This window comes from Urtica dioica, chromosome 4 (assembly GCF_054948205.1).
Source record: "Urtica dioica subsp. dioica isolate 48M chromosome 4, U.dioica_male_clone48M_v1_H2, whole genome shotgun sequence".
In the NCBI taxonomy this organism is placed as follows: domain Eukaryota; kingdom Viridiplantae; phylum Streptophyta; class Magnoliopsida; order Rosales; family Urticaceae; genus Urtica; species Urtica dioica.
Window position 1 is genome coordinate 4,339,364 of NC_142759.1, and position 20,833 is coordinate 4,360,196.

The following is a 20,833-nucleotide window of genomic DNA, read 5'->3' on the forward strand; positions in this document are numbered from 1 at the left end:
AACCAATTATTACATTTTGATATTTTTTTTACATTGTCTAAACTCCAAATACCTGCAAAATCTAGCTGATTAAACTTAATTTTTTAAAATACATCCTTAAAAAACTTCAAAAATAAAAAATTGTATAGTTTAGGGTAAAAACTACTCTATTGGAGGAAACTATTATAACACTGAAAATGCAAAAGCTTCAATGAAACTAATTTATATTGTTTTCTACTCTACACCCACGTGGCGATGTCAAGGTTCTAAAAGAAGTGATTGAGGTTCGGATTTCGGGTGGCGTTTGTTAGTTGAGCTTAGAACTCATTGGTTCAATTGATGGTTGATGAATAGTATTTTATTATTGCGATGGTTTCTTTGAGTGAACTGCTTTTTTATTTTTATTTTGAATATAAAAGCACGGGAATGTACTTATTTCATGACACCACACATATTTTTATCAAATTATCAATATTCAGCTCACTTTTAGTTTGCTAGACTCATATTTACTCTCACGTCAGTAATGCGTCATTGACAATTCCGAAATATTTTTAATCAAAAGACCACAAAGACGAACATCTACAGAGTTCAGGTCTGAATTTTGATGTTCCTTACTAACTCGAGAATAGATAACGTAGAAAGCTACCAAGGAATTTGCACGATCGAGGAACTGGCTATGTACTAAAAGAAAAGACTAAGCGAATTTTTCCGTTTTCACCAGTTTTGTTACATATTTGTTACATGTCATGAATACTTAATCTGTTTTAACAAATATTTCCCCAAACTAACATTAACAGATCATCTTCCATAAATAACTATTCTTTATTACCGAGAGATAAAAACCCTGCACTGCTGATTGTTCACTGGGTAAGCAGCTACCCAATTATAACAAATATATCAAGAAAAAAAAAAAGAAAAAAAAAGAGAAAAAAAAAAAAAACCGAATTCTAGAAATAAACACACATTAAGCTTCCTTGTCGGTTTCTCTTTTCCCGGACAGTAAATGGGAAGAGGAAGAAAGACAGTTTTACGCTGTAATGGGTTCAGTGGCTTTGCTCAGCCACGCCATCTCAGAATCGCTCAAGTGCGAAGCTAAGATATCTTTGCACTGCGAATGGTACGAATTTAGCCAATTCAATTCTTCTGGGGTTAGCAGGCTCAAGTCAATCAGCTTTCTCTGATATGGTGCCTGTACAGTGAACAAATACCCGAAGAACGACAACAGTTAGATTATCAAACATCGCACTAATTATTGGTGCTTCATTTGGTTGAGGAAAGAGCAAAAGCTTTTTACCCATGTAATGTGCTCAAAAGCTAAGTAGCCTTTGTCGCCAAAATTGAATCCTGTATCAGCTTCCTTGACTATAAGCACATTCTCCAACCGTATGCCAAACTTCCCGTCCTCATAATACCCAGGTTCTGAAAGAATCGAATTTTATATTTATTGTTCAGATATTAGACAATGTGAACTATCGTGTTTAATCAAATTTTTAGTAACATACTTAAAAAGCAAGTAATTAGTTGTTGTGACAGTTTAAAGATAATTTAATAATTATTTGCAAATCTTGAGCATAGATTAAATTGTAATAAAAACATGAACTGAGAAAGAATGCCTTGAATAAGCCGATAAGAATTACGAGAACAATATTATTAGAACACCTATGTTATTGTTTACTATCCATAATTGAAGGGATTGGTGTAAAGACAAACCATCTGTTACAGCCATGGAAGCTTGGAGTGGCACATTTCGAGCTTGTGGTCTGAAACTAATTAGATGGGGTCCTGTTTGATAAGATTAGCCAACATAAAATTAGGTTTAATAATTCATATATAAAACTCATAGAAGATGAAGCATTGGACATTTGGGCAGAGTAGTTCTGTTTACCTTCATGAACATTTAGATAAGAGCCGATGCCATGACCGGTGCCATGGCGATAATCAAGACCGTCCTTCCACAACGGAACTCGAGCAAGAATGTCAAGAGCGTGACCTGCAAAAGAACATGTCGAAACGTGTGTATCTTCACATTGTACAAATTGTTTTTTTTTTTTAATCTTTTAATAAAGACTTCTTCATGACTCGGACGCAGAATCTTTTAGGCGTAGGTTATGCTGTTTAACGCAGAGCTAACTTATAATATCCACATCACACTAGGATAGAATTGATAATAAATATGAGTGAAGTGAACAAAATTTTATAGTAAATAAAAGTTGAATCATATTACCATTGGTTTTATTAGAAAATCGGCACTACCTTCATATTAGACAAGTTATGAATGATAGAATTCACAAAAATACGAGAGTGAAGTAAAAGGAAAATAATATAAAAAGTGACATCAAATACCATTAGTTCCATTAGGAAATCGAGCATTCCCTAGAGCTATATGACCCTTGAGAACCTGTACCAAAAATGCAACATAGATTAAACAAAACTAGTTTTTTTTTTTTCCTTTTCGAAATTATGACAAGTATAAAAGTATCATAAATTATTCTAGGGACAACCAAACAACATAAAATGTGTTGTGAAAACAAGCAACAGAAAGAGAGGCACTTACAGCTGTGTAGCATGCCTTTTCATGGGCAGATGGTTTGCCAAAATGAACTGTTCTTGTTATATCAGTTGTTCCATCCAAATACTTCACCAAAAAAAAAAAAAAAAAAAAAAAAATTCTCAGTGACTCGTATTGATGATTATACAAATATGAAGATGTTTTTTTTCTTTCTAAAAAAAAATTGTACAAAAAGTTACAAAACTAGCTCATACTGCCTAGTTTCTATTCTTCATATTATCATAGTACCTGAGCTCCTGAATCACAAAGATATATGCTATCTGGATCCAATTCAGCACAAGTTTCTGGACATGGTCCATAATGGATGATAGCAGCATTTGGCCCAACAGATGAAATAGTCGGAAAGCTTAAGCCTCTAAAATGCTGCGAAGGTAAGATGATAAAATTCTTTAAATGTTCAAAAGATGAATCCAGCTAATAAAGAAAGCATATAACTCAAAATGCGGTACCTCTTTCATAGCTCGAAAACTCTCCAGTTTGTCACTAACAGTCACTTCAGTTAGTTTTGTGATTTCCCTGCATTTCATCATGTAGCACGAATGAAATGTCAAACTCAGACCACCATAAAATATTCAGCCAGTAGCGATTGAATTTTAATTTTTTTTCATAAGTAATTTGTATTGTGCAAGACAAGTGTCGTCTTTAAATTTTTTAGAATAATACATCCATGCGGAAAGCTCATATTCACTATATGATCATGCCTGCATGTAAAAAAAATTGATACACGGATGCGTTATATGCAAAAGGCCGCACAGAAGTACACAGCTCAATGCAAAATGAATCGGCACTAAAGCATACTTATAAGTGTTCACTATAAATCTGTTTATCAGCACATAAAACTTAAGACCTGATAAAGTTTAATATTCAAAGACATTATAGAAGTAACATAACATGAAAACCCCAAGACGACATGTCTTATTTAATCTGAAAAATAACTTACGAGCTGTTCTTTTTAGTGCTCTGCCTCTCCACGAAGTAACCAGAAGCCCCATAACTTTCCTGCATCTGCAAATTCGCACAAAGCTTAGGATTACTATCAGCTCTCTGAGACAGCTAAAAGAAAGAAGAATATTTAGAATGGAACATAACATAAATACCAAAAGTCTTAAAGAATACCTGTGTGTCCAACCAAAAAAGATATTGCACAATAGCTGCACCATCCCGAATATGTGCTTTCTTTAGACCCTCCAATTCCACTGGGTTCTGTGCCAAAGAAAGTTGAACAAGATCATTAAGGTCAAGCTCAATGAAGATAGCGAGTTAAAAACAACACATAACCCCATCAACATCCACAACATATGAGCAAAGAGTAACTGAGAGGATGTACATTTGAGTCATTGATTTTGAAGCATAACTATAAGTAAATGTCACCTTTAGTGCTTTCGCAAGGGCCAGAGGAGACTGCTGCAACAGGGCTTTTGCAGAGTCCAGCTTTGTGTATAAAGCGTAGCAGCATGTACCAGGGTCAGCCCATATCAGCTGGCTGTTCTTTCCTTCTGCTTCGTACGCACTGTTTCCAGTTTTTTGACTTGTGCTGGATTTTAGCTGATTTTGTGCAAGCAAGCTGACATCTGAGCTTACATCATTATACTCCCGAACTTCAATGCCATTCTCCTCCAAGTAAAGTTTTACCTATAGAATACAAACAATAAGCTGTTAGACTCTCTCGCCAAACCAAATCACAAGAATTTTTCATTTATCCCCGTTGACAGCAGACATAAATTATACAAGTTATATAACTGACCTCGGAAGAGACTTTCCTCGTGTCTACGTATAAGAAAGCTGAATCCAATGTGACAATGGCATACGCGTGGATGACCGGACAATATGACACGTCACTCCCACGAATGTTATACAGCCAAGCAACCTGCCATAGGGAATTTTTCAACGAATTAGAGATGCATAATTTGGAGATACCATCAGATAACAACAATCGACTCGGAACTTACCTCGTCAAGTGCTGCGAGGATTATACCTCGGCTTTTCTCTCCTTCAAGCTGTTTCCTTAGATTCTTCAGCTTGTCTTTCACTGAGAGGCCAGCGAATTCCAGCGGATGGACATTCACGGGGTTTATCTCCAAAGGAGGCCGAGTAGTCCAAACTTCATCTACCAAATTTGTGGTCGTCTGAATCAACTTCTGTCCTTTCATGGCAAAAGCATGCTCCCATTTTTGTGCATTGTCAATCGAAATGCACCAAGGATCAATGCCGATTGCCGCTTCTTCAGAAAGATTCTGACAGGCAAAATAATATCTACTGTATCAAACCACTGTCTGATTAATAAAGTATTTCGAATGCAAGAGAAACTATTTCAAATATAAAAAAGTAGAAAGCCCAAATCTTACTTCAGCCATCCAGGCATCCACGGGAGGGTCTTCACCCATACGCATTAGAGTCCATTCATCGCTGAGTTCCTGTGTCGCCTGCAAAAAGTATCGCCCATCGGTCCAAACACGAGCACTGTTCATCGTTATTAGCGCCAGACCTGCCTCGCATATGTGAGAAGTTCTAAGAGTCAGAGGAAATGATCTCTTATCAAGTAGTTTGACTAAAGCAGACTTTTAGTAAGAAAGAAACGTATTGAAACAGACCAGCACTTCCAGAGAATCCGGACACAAATTCACGCCTCTTGTCTCGTGCCGATACGTATTCACTCTGCACAATATTAGGCAATTCCAACTTCATATGTCAAAATCCCTCAACCATCAAAAAATTGAAAACAAATTAAAATAAGTAAATGAAAACTAATCAAATTAATAAAAAAAGAATAAGAATAATTTTAAAAACCTATCAATCGTAGAACTTAATCAGTATCCAAAGGTACACCGATATATTTTGAAGACGATAGGTACAAAAATGAAACTGCTATTTTGTCTATCCAGTGTACAAATAATTGCAGAATTGAATACATTTTGATCCACACAACGATTCGATTTTGACGAATTCAGATTCAATCAAAGGATATAAACTACATAACAAAGCGCGAGAGAGACAGAAAGAGAAGACGAACCTGATGATAATCTTCGGAAGGAACGACCAAGGCATCGAGAGGAGGAGAGTGAGAGGCCATCAGAGCCCTCAGCGCAGCGAGAGTTTCAGCCATGGTTGCTCTTCTGTGTCTGTGTTCGCGATTTTTTTTTTTAAAAGAAGTTTTATTTTATTTTCTTTTCTTTTAATACTAATAAGATTCTCTAGACGAGTGATCAAGACTAAGAAATGGTGTGTTGTGTATTTATATGCAGTTGTGATCTATCAAATATTCCGGCACATTTGTTAGCGTGTGTTTTTTACGATTTTGACCATGTAATGTAGTCGGAATCGTACGGACACTATTCTATTTGGGGGTAAAACCGTAAACAGACGTGCTTCGTTTTTTCACGGGAAAACAGACGTTCCTAAAGTTACTACCAGATAATCAAAAAAATATGAGATTCGTTTGAGGTTTTTTTTTTCATACTCCTTTTATATTTTGTTTGGTAAGTAGTGTAATCCAATGTAGTTGGTGAGTAATATATATAGGTGTCTAGAAATTTAATACTATTGATTTGTGTTGGGTTTTATTCGTGTGTATTTGATTATTTATTTCTACGTTTCTAAAAAAAATATTGATTTTTTTAATGAAAAATTCATTCAAGCAAATAACTGAATAAGGGTTTGTGTGCAAAAATATACTTCTTCACAACCATTCTGAAATTGTTTAAACTTGTCGATTACAAAAAGCTGTCCTGGCCAACATTTTATAGTTTATTGTTCATAGATATAACATCCGATCATAAGCAAAGCGATCGTTTCATCAACAATACACAATTGGTCTAAACCCACTGTTTAGCCAGATAATTTCAAAGGTTGTATTGTAAAAGTAAATATCAACACTATACAATTAATCTTCGTATCGAGCTTAATGTTTTTCATGAACAATCAACCCCCACGATGACTGCATATCATACTATTGCTACAAAGAACATATGACATTTCAAATGCTAAAAATGATGTATCTAACAAGGTGAATACTTGTCGAAGATATACATGAGAATATCTTTGTCATGGTGGTAATTTATATTGATAATGACGGCTTGGCCAAAACCTTGATCAGCGTTGTCGCTATACATCTTGTTGTAGTCGAACTCGAGGCTGCAACACTCAAAGTTGTACATATTGATTGTGTTACAGACGAGAGTATCATGTTTTTTAGAGAAAAATGTTTGTAATATATATAATTTTCACTTTTCTATCTTATGTGAATCAATCAAAGGAAAACATAATTTATTTGTATTCATGGTTATATCTCATGGTCAATGCTTGTTTATCTTATATATATTATGGTTCAATGAATGACAGTCAAGGCGAATTCGAGTGTACTTATCTTCGGGCACATTAAATTACCAATATTGATATCATTAAACGATTGCACATTAAATCCTCATGTTCGTGTTCAAATTTTTTCGTATAATTTTTTAGAGTGTCTAGACAACTTTGATAATTTATTTACACATGAAAAAGAACATATGGTTTACAATTTACCGCATCTATCCTTGTCCATATCCTCTTAGCTCGTAGGTAGCCTGATGACTCGTCCTTCCTTTCTAATGAAGTTATGAGAACAAGTCACGAAACAGATAGGATGAAACCACTTGGGCGTAAAGTTCATTCGAAGTCACTCGGTATGAGGCAATTCTCTACCCCGTGATTTAGACGTGAATGCACAACTTTTTTTTAGCGATAGCCATTTATGTACCATTTTAATTTTTTTCCAAATCAATGCTTTTTATATATATATATATATATTATATGTAAATATTGGATATTATTATTAGTAAAATATGAAAGGGGCATTTATACCATTTTCCAATTTATCTTTATACCCACAACAAATTCCCTTGTGCTTCAATATTGATGAAAATTGCTTGTGTACTATTTTTTTCAAACTAACAGTATAAATAACATATCTAAAGTTTTTATTGCGATAATTGTGTTTTTTAAGTTGTAAACACTTTTTTAGATGTATCCAAAAACTTGTTTACTATTTTAAGTTTCATTTAAATTAATTATTGTTTACTGTTTATTTACAAGTAAATACATGTTTCGAATGAGAATGTAATATATATAGGGTCAAGCGACTATATAGCCAAATAGAACTTAAGCTTTTGCAAAATAGCCATAGTTTGTTAATTATAAGCAAACTAGCCAAAGTAAGATTAATTTAGGTTGGATTAAATTTAATCCCAACGAACTATAAAGACAGAATGTAAGCTTTATGAAGGCTGGATTAAAATTAATCGAGGCAGGATTAAAAGTCGTAGTACTCTCAATTGGCTATTTTGCTATACCTAATGAAACTATTGCTATTTTGCAAAAGTCATAGTTTGAATTGGCTATTTCATACCATTTTTCCAATATATATAGTCAAACACATAATTTGCGTTTTAAAAAACAAACAAATGAACATTGAAAAAATAAGAGATTGGACCTTAAACACGAGTAGTGTTCATTCATATCATTTTTTATTTTATCAGAAAGATAAAAATATTTTCAAAAAACTTTATATGCATTTTTTTCAAACCTAAATATTTCTAGACATATCTTTATATATTTATTTTTTCGGACAATAATGTATTAATTATTCCGCAACAACGCGTGGGCATATATTGATTGTATATATATAAAGAAGAGAACAAAACTCCTCTCACATTGTTATTGTTCATTCTACAATGTATTTTTTTTAGCCAGAAAGAAAAAAGAAGATGTTGGACCCCTATGCACAAAGTACTATTTATTCTACAGTATTAGATTTAAATTATTTTAATCAGAAAGAAAAAAGTGTCTTCATAAAACTTTAGATTCATTTTTTCAAACCTACATATTTCTTAGAGGAAATGGCGGCAAAAAACCCAATATTTACGGGTTGTAACACTTAAGTATCAATTTTTAAAAAGTTATGAGAAAAATACCCAAGGTCAATAATTTGTTCATCCGTTAGTACCTGAGCCGTTAAATTGGATGAAATGACACGTTTCACCATTTCAAAATAAAAAAATAAATTTAATTATGTTTAAATTAAAAAAATTAAAAAAAATTACTCTCTCGTTATTTATGGTGGGACTTTATCATACATATTAGAATAAAGTTGCCCAAAAAAAAAACTATTAACGTCTAATAAATTTAACATGTAATGACTGTACATAATAAGACTTTGAATAATTAATGACAGTGAAACGCAAGTAATGACAAAATTATATATATATATATACATATATATATATATACATATATATATATATACATATATATATATATATATATATATATATATATTACATAATATGCACTTGAATAGCTAACGTTTGGTAAATCTTAGATAAATAACTAGCGTTAGCTATTTATCTAAGATTTACGTCTATAAATACATGAAAATGACTATTTACCTAAGATTTATCAAACGTTGGTTATTTAGTGTTATTAAACGTTTAAGTTGGTTATTTTTATAATGGACCCTAAATATATATATATATATATAATTATATATTAGACGTTAATAGTTGTTGTTGCAGCTTTATTATAATATGTATGATATAATCCCACATTAAATAAAGAGAGAGCATTTTTTAAATTTTTTTTTAATTTAAACATAATTAAAATTATTTTTTATTTTATTTTTAATTTTGAGAGGTGACACATGTCATTTCATCAAATTTAACCTCTCGGGTACTAACGGAGGAACAAATTCTCGACCTTAGGTATTTTTCCATAACTTTTAAAAAATGAGCACTTAAGTGTTAAAAACTTAAAACCCGTAAACATTGGATCTTTTTGCCGCCATTTCTTCTATTTCTGAACATGTCTCCAAATATTTATCCCTCCAAATTAAAATATATTCATTATTCTGCTGCAACGCACGAGGCATACTGCTTGTTCTCCTATGAGAGCTTTTTTTTTTTTGCATCGTAGTTTCATCGAAAGTTGTTGAATTATGGCGAATTTTTATGAAGAAAACAAGGGTAACAACTCTTTGTGGATTCACGCTTTCTTTTAACTTTTATTTATGATAGACTTCGATGAAATTCAATGTGTTCTTAAATATTATTTAATATGAATAAAAAAATATGAAAATATGAAACACACAATAAATTACACAAAATAATTTAGTACGAAAATTGATTTTGAATTTGATTATTAACCTATTGATAACGAAAGTAGAGATACCAGATTACAAAATGAGATAGATAAACAAGATTGAGAGTAAAAGAAATTGAAAAACAAAATAATAACCGAAGGATATTTAAGTAAGATAACTTGTCAAAAATCAATTTGTGTAATTTTCAAATACAAAGTATGTTTATACTATTTAATAAATGGTCTAATTGTTAGTCAAATTTTTATTTTCGAAAAAAAAAATCTACCCCTTAAATTTTCACAAAATGAAAGCTTGTGAGTTTGATTTCCGAAAGGCCACTTGAAATCAATAAAAGTAACAATTCAATTTATATCAACTTGAGATCAATCTACACAGGTAACAAGTTGTGGAGTGTTTGCTAATGGTAAGTATTATTTAATCAGAAACATTGTAGTGAAAGACGACCTATAAAACCTCTAAACCGAGTCCTAGTGAAAGAATAAATTAATAAGGACAACAAATCCATAGATAATACTTTTTTTTAAAAAAAATCCATAGATAATACTTATTGTTATTTTTATTATTTGAGCTTTTGTTTCCTAATTTCTTAAAGTTAATTAAACCATCCAATGCCAGCTAATTATGAATTGTCAATACCATTTAGATACCTCATTAGTTACTTCATTAATCTTATATTTTGCCCAATTTTCCTAATATATCTTTAAACTTGCTCTCCAAGAAGTAGAAAAAGGAAAGTCATATGAAGATATTATGATCGTTCCTGTTTCGTTCGATCAAGAACACCAACTTTAATCCAACGGCCAAGCACACTCCAAATTAGAATACAACGGTAATATTTCGAACATCACATCATATATAAACAAGAACTCGAGAGCTTTAGTGCATAACTCACCCGCCTTTCTTTCAGTCTCTCTCTAATTCTGATTTTAGGGTTTCCTCCAGAATCTTCCTGATCTAGGGCTTCGTCTCCGCCGTCGGCCCGCCGTCGCACTCTCCAGCTGCCCTCCGGGAAGCCTGGACTCCGTCGTCAGTATCTCGCGGCCGATCTTCCAAGCCGATCCCTCACAGCGCCAGGGTTGCGGGTTTACTCGTCCGTAGAGCCAATGTTTGGGATCGGTGTTGGCGGTGACTTCCGAGAGAACCGCGCCGCGAATTTAGGTATTCCGGCGAGAACAAGGCTGGAGAACGACGCTCGGGTGGAGAGAGGAGACTCGACTGAGATCGTAAGTATCCTTTTCTTCTGAAATCGTTTCCAATAGTGAGATTCGTAATAGCACAAGACTCGTTCACACATAAAATCCGCGTTTCTCTTCTCAATCTCTCTCGTATCGCTGGTTTTAGGGTTTCGTCAAGGAAAAAAAAATCTTGATCCAGGTTTCTCCGACTCTCCACCGTCGGCTCGGCGTCGCTCCCTCTCGCCGCAATTCCCTGACGGCCAATATGCGCCGATCCCTCTCAAAAGCCAGGGTTGCGGGTTTACTCGTCCGTAGAGCCGCTGTTTGGGATCGGTGGCTGTGATGCTCGAGCGACTAACGGTCTTCTGGCGAGGGCAAGAACGACGTTCGGGTGGAGAGAAGAGACTAGACAGGTATCAATATCCCGTCCCAATTTTAGTATAAACCCTAGACAGCCAAACTGGTTTCTTTTTGGCTCCACTGTGGGCCCGACGTTGCAATCCCCAGTCCGGTCCATCGCTGGAATCTCGCAGCGGATCGTTTGTGCCATCCCTTTCAGAAGCTCGTGTAGTGAAACCCTTCTGAAAGGGACACAACAGCGCGTATAAACCCTTACCTAACAGAAATAGTAATTAAAGGCCGTCTCTTCTCGCTCCCTCCAAATCGCTTTCTCTGCCTCGCCGCCAAACCTCGACGCTGTCGCTGGATTCGCAAGGCCGAGCTCGCGTAGATGATCTCCATGTTCGGCAGTGGGGTTTTCAATCTTTTGCAGAGCCTGTCCACCACCAGGTCTCAACCCTACCGCTGGATCATCGGAGCTTCTGCAGAGACGCCTGAGAACAGCGTGTCGGCGATTGGGCTAAAAGCGCCGGTGGAGAGAGAGATTTTCTGCGGAGAGACAAATCTCGTCCCGCCCCGTCCCGCCCCGCCCCGTCCCATCCATCAAAGTCCCTCGCTTGCCATAATTTCCTAACCAAGCCTTTCCATGGTTTCAACTATCAGATAACGAGGAGAAACGGGAGAACAGTACACGTCGATAGATTTGAGAAGGGAGTACTCTCTTTTTTTCTATTCTTTTTTTTTTCGATTTTTCTTTTTGCCGTGTTTTGCTTTTTTTCTAATCCAGTATCTTCACACAGGCTTCACGAGAAGGGTTTTGATTCAGTCGGCTCCTTCCTTGGCGAGGGAGTGTAACACCCTTTGCAAGATAGGTCAGATCTAGAAAGCCGGTAATCTCTTAAAAGAAACGATAGCCAAGATAACTTTTCTATACTCTGTATGACCACCGCTGTATCTCTATCTGAACAATTCCTTGTTTTTTTTTTTATTTATAAAGGAGAGAGCAGTACAAGGTTGATAGATTTCAATCATCATTCTTCAACAGGGAAAGCTGTATATAGGGAGTACTCTATTTTTATTTTTCTTGTTTTTTTCTGCCTTTTCTTTCTGTCATGATTGCATTTTCTTCAATCCGATATCTTCACACAGGCTTCCCGAGGAGGGTTTGATTCAGTCGGCTCGTTCTCTTGCAGAGATGTGTTAGATCAACGTGCTTTGCAAGATGGGTCTGATCGAGAGAGTATGTAATCTCCTAAAAGAAACGATAGCCAAGGTGCAGAGAGCTTTCAACAATCATTAAGGCCACCGCTGTATGTGAATGATCTCTTGTTTTATTTAATGATTTCTATTAGTGACTTTATTTCAAAAAAATTTGCAGGTCCTTGGGCTGATGTCAAACAATAGTGTTACAGAAGAGCTGATGCTTGGGCTGATGTCAGTATTAGCAGTATTAAAGGGAGTTGCACTAAAGCTATTGATCCTTCCGTTGCCAATAAGATTATTTGTACGAATTTTACGTTGTGAATTGCGCTCTCGTTCTATACTTTTTTACTTTCGATGTATATTATAAAGTTAATTATGTGTGTGCTCAATTCCCACGTCCTAACTACCACACTATTTTTAGGCCTATCTTTGGAATCTATTTGAAAGCTTTTATCTTGTGCTGAATTCACATTCTGGGACGTATCTTCTCTTGCGCATCTGGACTATTCTGCGTTTGGTGCCTTTGTTTTGTCATTTTAAGATGAGGTATTTTAGAATACCGAAACCTCCTAATTTTTCTAACTTCAGTTTGGTTTTTTCTTTACATAAAAAAAAAAAAAAAAATCTCTCTGGTATGGCTTATCTTCTTTGTCACAATATTTTTCTTTTTTTCATCTTCACTGTTCCATATGAATTAACCTATTTTAATGTCTACATTTTCTAACTATTTCCCCCTTTCTTTAAAGTTTCTTTATCCCTCGCTGCTCCACTGGTGACTGCTCGGTGAAGTCGGTCTGGTCTTGAATCCAAATGACAGCCACTAAAGCCTTCCAATATTGGTTTTCAAAGAGCATGGATACAGGAACAACACAAGGTTGAGTGAGTGATTTGAATCGTCATTATCGAACAAAAAAAGCTGTGATTAGTGAGTAATAAAAAGCTGTAAATTAATTAAAAGAGTCTCAGGTTTAGTTTTCAACTGCTGTTTGGTTTTGTTCTTTATATATAACAATTTTGGGTTTTGTTTTCAACCTATTAATCTTTCTTGCTCTTTTTAGGTTCATTAAATGAAAAGGTTTTCAGGTTTGCTTCTTTTTTTCTCCCCGTTTTCTTGAGCAATTTGCTGTGATCGCCTCTGCGTTATGGAAAATTATGCCCGAATAAAGGCCTGAAAATTATGTTCTTTATTACAATATATTTACCTTTTCTTTTATTCACAGATTTTATATGAATTCGAAGGTTTTCCTGTTTTAATCTCTCATTCAGTTGACTGCTCGACAAAGTCAATCTCTGGTTTAGAGAAGTTGGTGATAAGGGTCGGGTATTATGTACCTGTCCGTAGAGTGCGGCTTCAGTTGACTGCTCGGCAAAGTCAGTCTCTGCTTGGGATCGGTGACGGGTAAACCAAGAGAACCATGGCGGCGTAGCGGTGATTCGGCGAGAGTGCGGCTGACCAACGAAGCTTTTCAATGGTAAGGCTTCTTTACATGTTTTGGTTAATTCTCTGTGAAATTTCTTTTAATTGTGCACACATGTTGTTTGATGATCTGTGGAGATATAGGGTCTGGATGTAAATGTCTATATAGGGTTTCCATCTCATTATTTGTGCTCCCAACGGTATACAATCTGTTCTCTTGCAATCATTTACCTTGTTATTTAACACTTATTGCGTTGATAGATGTGTAGTGTAGGTGTAAATACAAGCCTTGAATCATTAATGTGCTTTTATTGTTTTTGACCTTTGCAGTTGTGAACTTGAACACTGTTGATTTTCCTTGACTTACAAAAGTAGTTGTTGATGAGTGCAATCTCAAAATCTATGAAATTCGAAATCTTAGTTTGCCAGTAATGCTTTCAAAACTAAAGAATCTTCTTTTATTTTTATTGAATTTATAGGGTCAGCTGGATAGACATCGAGAATATGGTTCGAACATTCATTTAGAAGGTAGTTCGTTTTCAATATTTATGTGATTCCTTTCAATTATGAAACTGTGCCAGTAAGAAGTTGGAACTAATTAAATCTCCTTCTCAGGTCAGTAATCAAATCTCAAACCCACAAGTCTCTCTGCTGTTTTCCCATCACCGTCCGGGTAACTTCCAAAGTCTTTAGCGTGTTCTAGATCCACGTGGCCTTACACCGGAGAGCAAAACGAAGGTGTATCCGCTTTTAAAAGTGCCATGGAATCGAGAGTGCTTAATTTTTTATTCTTTTCAAAGGTACAATTTACCTATATGTTTTGCTAACATCTAATACAACTTTGCAGGGCTACAGAGTTCATTGGCTTTTTTCTGAATTTGACAAACAAATAGATGAAGGTAATGTACTCTCAGAGTCTGAGTTTAAGATGATCTACCTTCCTTCCTTGTATGAATATTTAGTTTAGCTGAATTTGAGTGCAGTTATTAGGGGTCTCATTTTAGCCAGCCCGAGTCATGGTTTAGGACTTACATAAATATAAAATTTTCAGCTGGTAAAATAATGGGGGAACACAACAAGGTTTCAAGAGACATAATAGACATAATGATGGAGGATCAGATATCAAGGTTTCGGCTTTATTTATCTTTCAATGGCTTGGGAATTTTAAAGTATCATTGTTTTTTGTTTCACAGTATAATGGATTCAATACATGGTGGCTATGGTCAGGAGGGGATGGTTAGCAATGATTGCGTGGGAGACTTGTTGTGGAGTAGTGGGTGTGTTGAGCACAAATCATGGTGTAGCCTTTTTTTCTCTATCTTTTTGTATTTTCTCTTTTTGTTTGCCCTTTTTGTATATTGTTCTAATGTCCTCCCCTGAAATACTTATATATTCATGTTAATTGCTGCCTGCTATTTTGTGACTCGGGAGATCCCGATCTCTGGCAGATTCTTCAATTCCAGCCGGGAAGGTCAAATGGATGAAGAGAGAATTCTCCTTTTGTTTGCTATCTTGGAATTCATCTTTTTATCTGCACCTATCCATATAATGTTTATGTGCATGGAAACTATTGAATTATATGTATAAAATATGTGTGTGCAGGAGAATTATGTAACTCCTCTTTTAACTTGCTTTGACTTAAAAATTGCATATTTAAATGGGGTTTTGAATCTGATTTTCTCTACTTTTTCTACTTCAATAATTCGTATATCTAAGGAATATCGAATATTTTATTTCATGGCTCGAATGTTTCTTGTATCCAAAGGTCTATATCATTTATGTAACTATTTAACATGCTTTTTTGCTTTGTATAGGAAATTTAAACGGGTTTTTTAATCTGATTCTCCCTACTTTTTCTTCTTCAATAATATGTCTGTGTGATGGTTATTAGATATTTCAATATTTGCTTTCTGTTTATTTCATAGTTTGACTATTTCTTGTATGAAAAGGTCTATATCATGTCTGTTCTGTGCATTAGTAGTTAGTTTTATCTCTATGTGTATTTTGAATGTCGATGGTATGCTGTTTAGAAGGCACCAATATATGTGTGTAGATTCCTTGTTGTAATATTGCTGTTGCGTTCATTAATTCTACGATTTTAGCCACCTAAACCTTGTCCAATAGTGTAAACTTTGGATAGTTCCTTTGGCCAGTGGTGGGATATTCTGCAAAAAAAAAAAAAAAAAAAAAAAAAAAAAATTATTATTGTTCTGTTTGTATACTTAGAAATTGAAGTTCCTTTTGGTGCATTTAGTATCCAAATTAACAGTGTGTTTTGAGTAGGTTTTATGGTGAATATGAAGGAGAAAACATGAAAAGATTGGACAGCGCGAATTCTTCTCTCGCCCTGTTCTTCCTTAGCTGGTGATGGAAGACAAACACTAGTCAATGGCTTCCTTAAACGTTGAGTGTGAGTTCTTTGGTTTGCTGGCTTTACTTTGCTGAATTCGGTTGTTGCTGCCGCCCGAGCCGTTTTCTACTTCGAAGGCGTGAAGTTTGAAGGAGACAAAATGATGTTTTTTAAAAAAATATCTAAAATAAAAAGGTTGAGCTAATAATCAAAATCAAAGTCAAATCTCTCTCTCTCTCATATGCGAAGTGTACGATAGGCTCCATGAAATGATATACCTTTCTGCTGCACTGGGTGCAAGGTTAGTGAACCGTTTTTGGAGTCTCTTTAAGAGTTCCATTATTCTTTCTCATATTTTTTTCCTCAACTATATCCCTTTGTTTTAGGAACCCATGTACACTGCTGGAACTTTCAAAGAAGTTGCAATCAAGGAGGTCCCGAATGGACCAGGTCATGAGCCTTCTTGTGCTATAAAGTTAATCCTTTGAACTCTTCTTATACCAGAGTTTCACTTTCTTATGAATTTTGTTTTCATTGTTTACTACGTAGTTGAGGCAAAGCGACAGGATTGCCAAGCATTGGAAGATATTCAATTTGGTTTCATCTTCTGTTTTGGCGTTCTCAGAAATCCATTCGAAGAACGCCAAAAAAACTACAAACTCATGATAGTAATGCATAGTTCTGAGAGTGCCTGCATTTGCTGCTGTGCAGAGGAAGCTCAAAACACAAGATTTCAGTGTGAAAGTCTCTTTGTTATGCACTCTGCTGTAATTTGAATGGTGTTTGAGCATTTACAGATTATTGGAGGTGTAGTGCTTCACGACAGTTTCGCTGCAACGATGATGTTTCCTGCGTATCTCATATGAAACTGACAGCAATCAAATCAAATTTCCTTCTCATGGTCAGTAAGTCAAATCTCAAAACGCTGTATATTTTTTGAGTGTTTGATGTTTAGTTTTTCTTTCTGATCGTGCAACGTACAACGGAATGGATATCTTAAGACGTTGCCTTTTCTTTAAAAATGAATGTAATGCACTGTACTACTATTTTTATAGTGGAATGTTAGCATTGGCAATTGTCCAGAGGCCGCAAAGAAGATGTACAGAACACGACATTTTAGTGTGTAGTTCTCTCAACTCTTCTGTTGTTATTTGATTCTTTCACTCATTAGTATCTGCAATGGTGTTTCATGCTTGATTTTAACATTAGAGGAGGTGTATGTGGTGTAATGACGCCAAAAGGGCTGGTCTGCCGTGGTAATGGCGAGAGAGAAAGCTATAGGTCTCTGCCTTTTATATTTATTTATTTAGAAATCAAGCTTCCTATACCACACTATTCTTTTGAGAAGCGTTTCAAAACTAATTGATTTGGTTGTTATTTCCTGAAATCTTATTGCATACATATTCTACAGGTTTGATGCTTGTGCTGTATGCAGTGGAGTGTTTGCTGGGCAAGTTTGGCAGAAAACGAAGATATTTTCCAACACTGCTGTATGTATTCGATAGGTTTGTCAACTTTTTATGAAATGTGTGCTTCCATTTTTTTTATCTGCTCATTATTTGGACTTTTTTGAAGGGTTAATATTTTACATGGACAGTGTTGATCGTTCCTCGTTGAGAGATAAAGGGCAAACGAGTTCTGCTATATGTGAGATTCATATATATTTTGCTTGAATTACTTTTCAGGTTAGGCTTAGATGAATCTGAACGTGGTACGGTATAGATTACAGAGTGTTTTAAGCTTCAAGGGCAAAAGATTAGTGGAACTACTATGTATATAATATAAATTAGACTTCTGCATCTGGTATTTTGTAAATGAATGAACTAGCATTTTTCTATCCCTATTTTCAAAAGACGGTTCCTCTTGTCACAAGAATCAAAGGTTAGTGCTATATGTATATTCCTATTAGAATTCTAACATCGTTCACTTGGTTCACAACGAGGAATTCGTGGGAATCTAAACTATTGCTGTTTATATGGATTATTTTTACACTATAATAACAAATTTCTTTTCCAGATTATTAACAGTGTTTCTTCAAGTTTGTGTCAAAAGAAATATCATAATTACATCACTATTGTCCGTTTTTGCGAATTACATACTTCAATTGTTTCCTTTTATTTTTCCACCAGATACAGTGAAGTTGCTAGTGGAGAAAGTCATCCACAAGCTCGGAGCTGTAAGTGCCTGCTACGTTTCTTTGTGATGGGGGAAAGTGAATAGGGTTTTGGTCCTTTTTTTTTTTTTTTTTTTTTTTTACCTTTTTGAAAGGAGAGTTAGTTTGTTTTTTGTGTTCAATAATTTTACAAAGACAAAAGCTCACTTTTTCAACACTACAAAAAAAGGAAAAAAGAAAAAGAAAAAGAAAAAGAAAAAGAAAAAAAGAAGAGTTAAGTCTGATTTAGTTACCTCATTTAGCTGACTTAAGTTGATTTTTTTTTTTTTTTATAACCGTGGTGACGGGTACACCCGACTAAAAAAAACCCACGAGGCCCTGGCATTATCGCTCATGAGAAGGTCAAAGAAGGTAGATTTTTCTGTGCTCTGCTCTCTTTTTCAGTGCTGATATTGAGTTGTGTGAATTCTGAGAATGTTATGTTGTGTGTTCGATTTCACAGAGCTGATGAGTCTAGGATTCGTTACGTTGAGCTTGACTTTCAGACCTACATTGCCAAAGTACGTATCCCCATAAAAGTAGCGGAGACCATATTGCCGTGTTCTGTCAAAGAAACGAAATAGAGCGACAATGATCGTTGGATGTTTAGCCGCCATTAACCGTAAGCAAAGGCGGAGCCAGGTGGGGGCCAGGGTGGGCCAATGCCCCCCCTCAATTTTTGAAAATTATTTTTTAGACCCAAATTTTTATATTTTTTTATAATTTTACCCTTAAATTTTACTAATAATTATGTTTTTGACCCAAATTTGTAAGTTTTTTTTCAATAATGCCCCTCCTCAAAAATATTTCTCAAATTTGCCCCCCCTTAATTGAAATCCTGGCTCCGCCACTGACCGTAAGTATCTATTCCCTCGCGAGATTGATGATTAAATAACCAGTATTATGAGATTTTGGCGGCTAGAGCATTTTTCTGGCCTCCTATGAATAAAATTGGTTTTATTTATAGGAGGATGATGATTATTTATTTATTTATTTAAATATGATCTGGTTTGGTTTGATGATTTGAAACGTAATTGATACGTGGACAACGTGAACTACAACCTCCAACATGTTGCTTTATCGTCTCAGGTCAAAGTCAAGGTAAAAGTATTACGTGTCGTTTTTTAAAACAACGTCGTTTTCTATATTCTGAAACAAATGATGTCGTTTCTCAAGGCTGTCGTTTTCTAATTTCTGAAACAAAGGATGTCGTTTCTCAAGATTGTCGTTTTCTAATTTCTGAAACAAAGGATGTCGTTTTCTCAAGACTGTCGTTTTTTTATATTTTCATAACCAAATGTCGTTTTCTCAAGACCGTCGTTTTCTATTTTCTGAAACAAAGGATGTCGTTTCTCAAGACTGTCGTTTTCTCCAGTCTGTCGTTTTCTCCAGTCTGTCGTTTTTTATATTTTCAGGACCAAATGATGTCGTTTTCTCAAGACCGTCGTTTTTTATTTTCAGAACCAAATGATGTCGTTTCTCAAGACTATATCGTTTTTTAATTTACTAAAGCGAATAATATCGTTTTTGAAGGTTTTCTATTTTCCGAAACGAATGATGTCATTTTCTCAAGAACTGTCGTTTTTTTTATTTTTTGAAACGAAGGATGTCGTTTTCTAAGATTTTGTTGTTTGAATATTTCTTAAACGAATGGCGTCGCGTTGGAAGAGTTGTTTTCTATTTTCCGAAACGAACGATGTCGTTTTTCTCAAGAATGTGGTTTTTTAATTTTCTGAACAAATGATGCTATTAAAATTGGAATATAACTCTTTGTCGAATGAAATTGCTATATGACTATAAACATTTAGTTTAGTTATTTGAATATACTCCCATTACTCTAAAAGTATCAATTTCATCAGACAAAATTATAGAGTAAGGTATGAATTTGCAGAAATTAAAGTGTGGGTATATATTTGTATAATTGAATAGTGACAGTATTCACTTGTTATTCATAATGTATCGAAGCCAGGGGATTAGGAATTTTCCCAAAATATCCCGCGGTGGGATTTGGCCAATTGCTGCGCGTCCATTCCCGTGGAAGCTCCGCCCAGTTTCGCCGGCGACTCCATGGAGGATCGACGGACGAAATGTCGATATCGACGGTTCTACGGAAACTCCGATCGACGGCGATGCGATACATCTTGTGCAAGTTAAAGCGGTGATCGCTACACACGAGTTGAGCTTTCGTCAGCGTATCAAACACCCTCAGTCCGGAGAAGATCGACGCCGTCAATTCCCGGGAAAGCTCAGCCCACCTCCGGAGCGATGCCATGGACGATCAGACGGAAAGTTTTTTTTTTTTTTTTTTTTTTAATCGGGGGAATCAAAAAGTTGGGGAATTTACGCAAATAATACCAAATACCAAACGAACGAGACTTACCGTATTTAGCCCAAAACCCAAAATTTGACACATATAATACCTAGCCTAGCAAAGACTATTATATCCTTATTATTCATTTAAACTCAACCTAACCCATTTAACCCATTCATCTTTTTTATTAAAAAAAAAAAAAAAAA

At 35.1% G+C, this 20,833-nt stretch overlaps 1 protein-coding gene and 2 long non-coding RNA genes across 29 annotated transcripts; 2 read left to right on the forward strand and 1 right to left on the reverse strand.

Moving 5' to 3' along the window:
- Positions 1-782: 782 nt before the first annotated feature.
- APP1 (aminopeptidase P1) lies at positions 783-5,773 on the reverse strand. Its single transcript, XM_089612027.1, has 16 exons — positions 5,559-5,773; positions 5,140-5,203; positions 4,894-5,033; positions 4,498-4,782; positions 4,293-4,415; positions 3,920-4,180; positions 3,665-3,751; positions 3,489-3,553; positions 2,998-3,064; positions 2,777-2,911; positions 2,534-2,614; positions 2,323-2,377; positions 1,865-1,969; positions 1,690-1,761; positions 1,274-1,398; positions 783-1,168 (listed from the first exon to the last, which is right to left on the reverse strand). The coding sequence occupies exons 1-16, from the start codon at positions 5,649-5,651 to the stop codon at positions 1,007-1,009; spliced, it is 1,920 nt and encodes a 639-aa protein (XP_089468153.1). The 5' UTR covers positions 5,652-5,773; the 3' UTR covers positions 783-1,006.
- A 5,475-nt stretch (positions 5,774-11,248) lies between these two features.
- Positions 11,249-12,483, forward strand: LOC149399501 (uncharacterized). The gene is made up of 3 exons (XR_016296433.1): positions 11,249-11,268; positions 11,858-12,084; positions 12,192-12,483. It is a non-coding gene; the product is annotated as an uncharacterized LOC149399501 (long non-coding RNA).
- Positions 12,484-12,620: 137 nt separating this feature from the next.
- On the forward strand, positions 12,621-20,632 carry LOC149399502 (uncharacterized). Of its 27 annotated transcripts, none has more exons than XR_016296496.1 (15): positions 12,621-12,943; positions 13,144-13,869; positions 14,294-14,342; positions 14,430-14,552; positions 14,662-14,713; positions 15,008-16,465; positions 16,551-16,614; positions 16,714-17,065; positions 17,220-17,287; positions 17,374-17,445; positions 17,576-17,669; positions 17,762-17,811; positions 18,294-18,688; positions 18,780-18,938; positions 20,282-20,632. It is a non-coding gene; the product is annotated as an uncharacterized LOC149399502 (long non-coding RNA). The 27 variants fall into 27 exon arrangements; XR_016296497.1 differs by having other exon boundaries at positions 17,220-17,263; XR_016296492.1 differs by lacking the exon at positions 17,762-17,811 and having other exon boundaries at positions 17,850-18,688.
- The last annotated feature ends 201 nt before the right edge of the window (positions 20,633-20,833 follow it).

What these genes read in the sequence shown, in the direction of transcription:
- APP1 (XM_089612027.1), bottom strand. Translation starts at nt 5,651, where the DNA reads ATGGCTGAAACTCTCGCTGCGCTGAGGGCTCTGATGGCCTCTCACTCT. An exon ending in CGAGGAAAGTCTCTTCCGAG is followed by an intron (nt 4,181 to 4,292) that starts GTCAGTTATATA and finishes TGTATTCTATAG; the next exon opens with GTAAAACTTTACTTGGAGGA. An exon ending in GTTTTCGAGCTATGAAAGAG is followed by an intron (nt 2,912 to 2,997) that starts GTACCGCATTTT and finishes TTACCTTCGCAG; the next exon opens with CATTTTAGAGGCTTAAGCTT.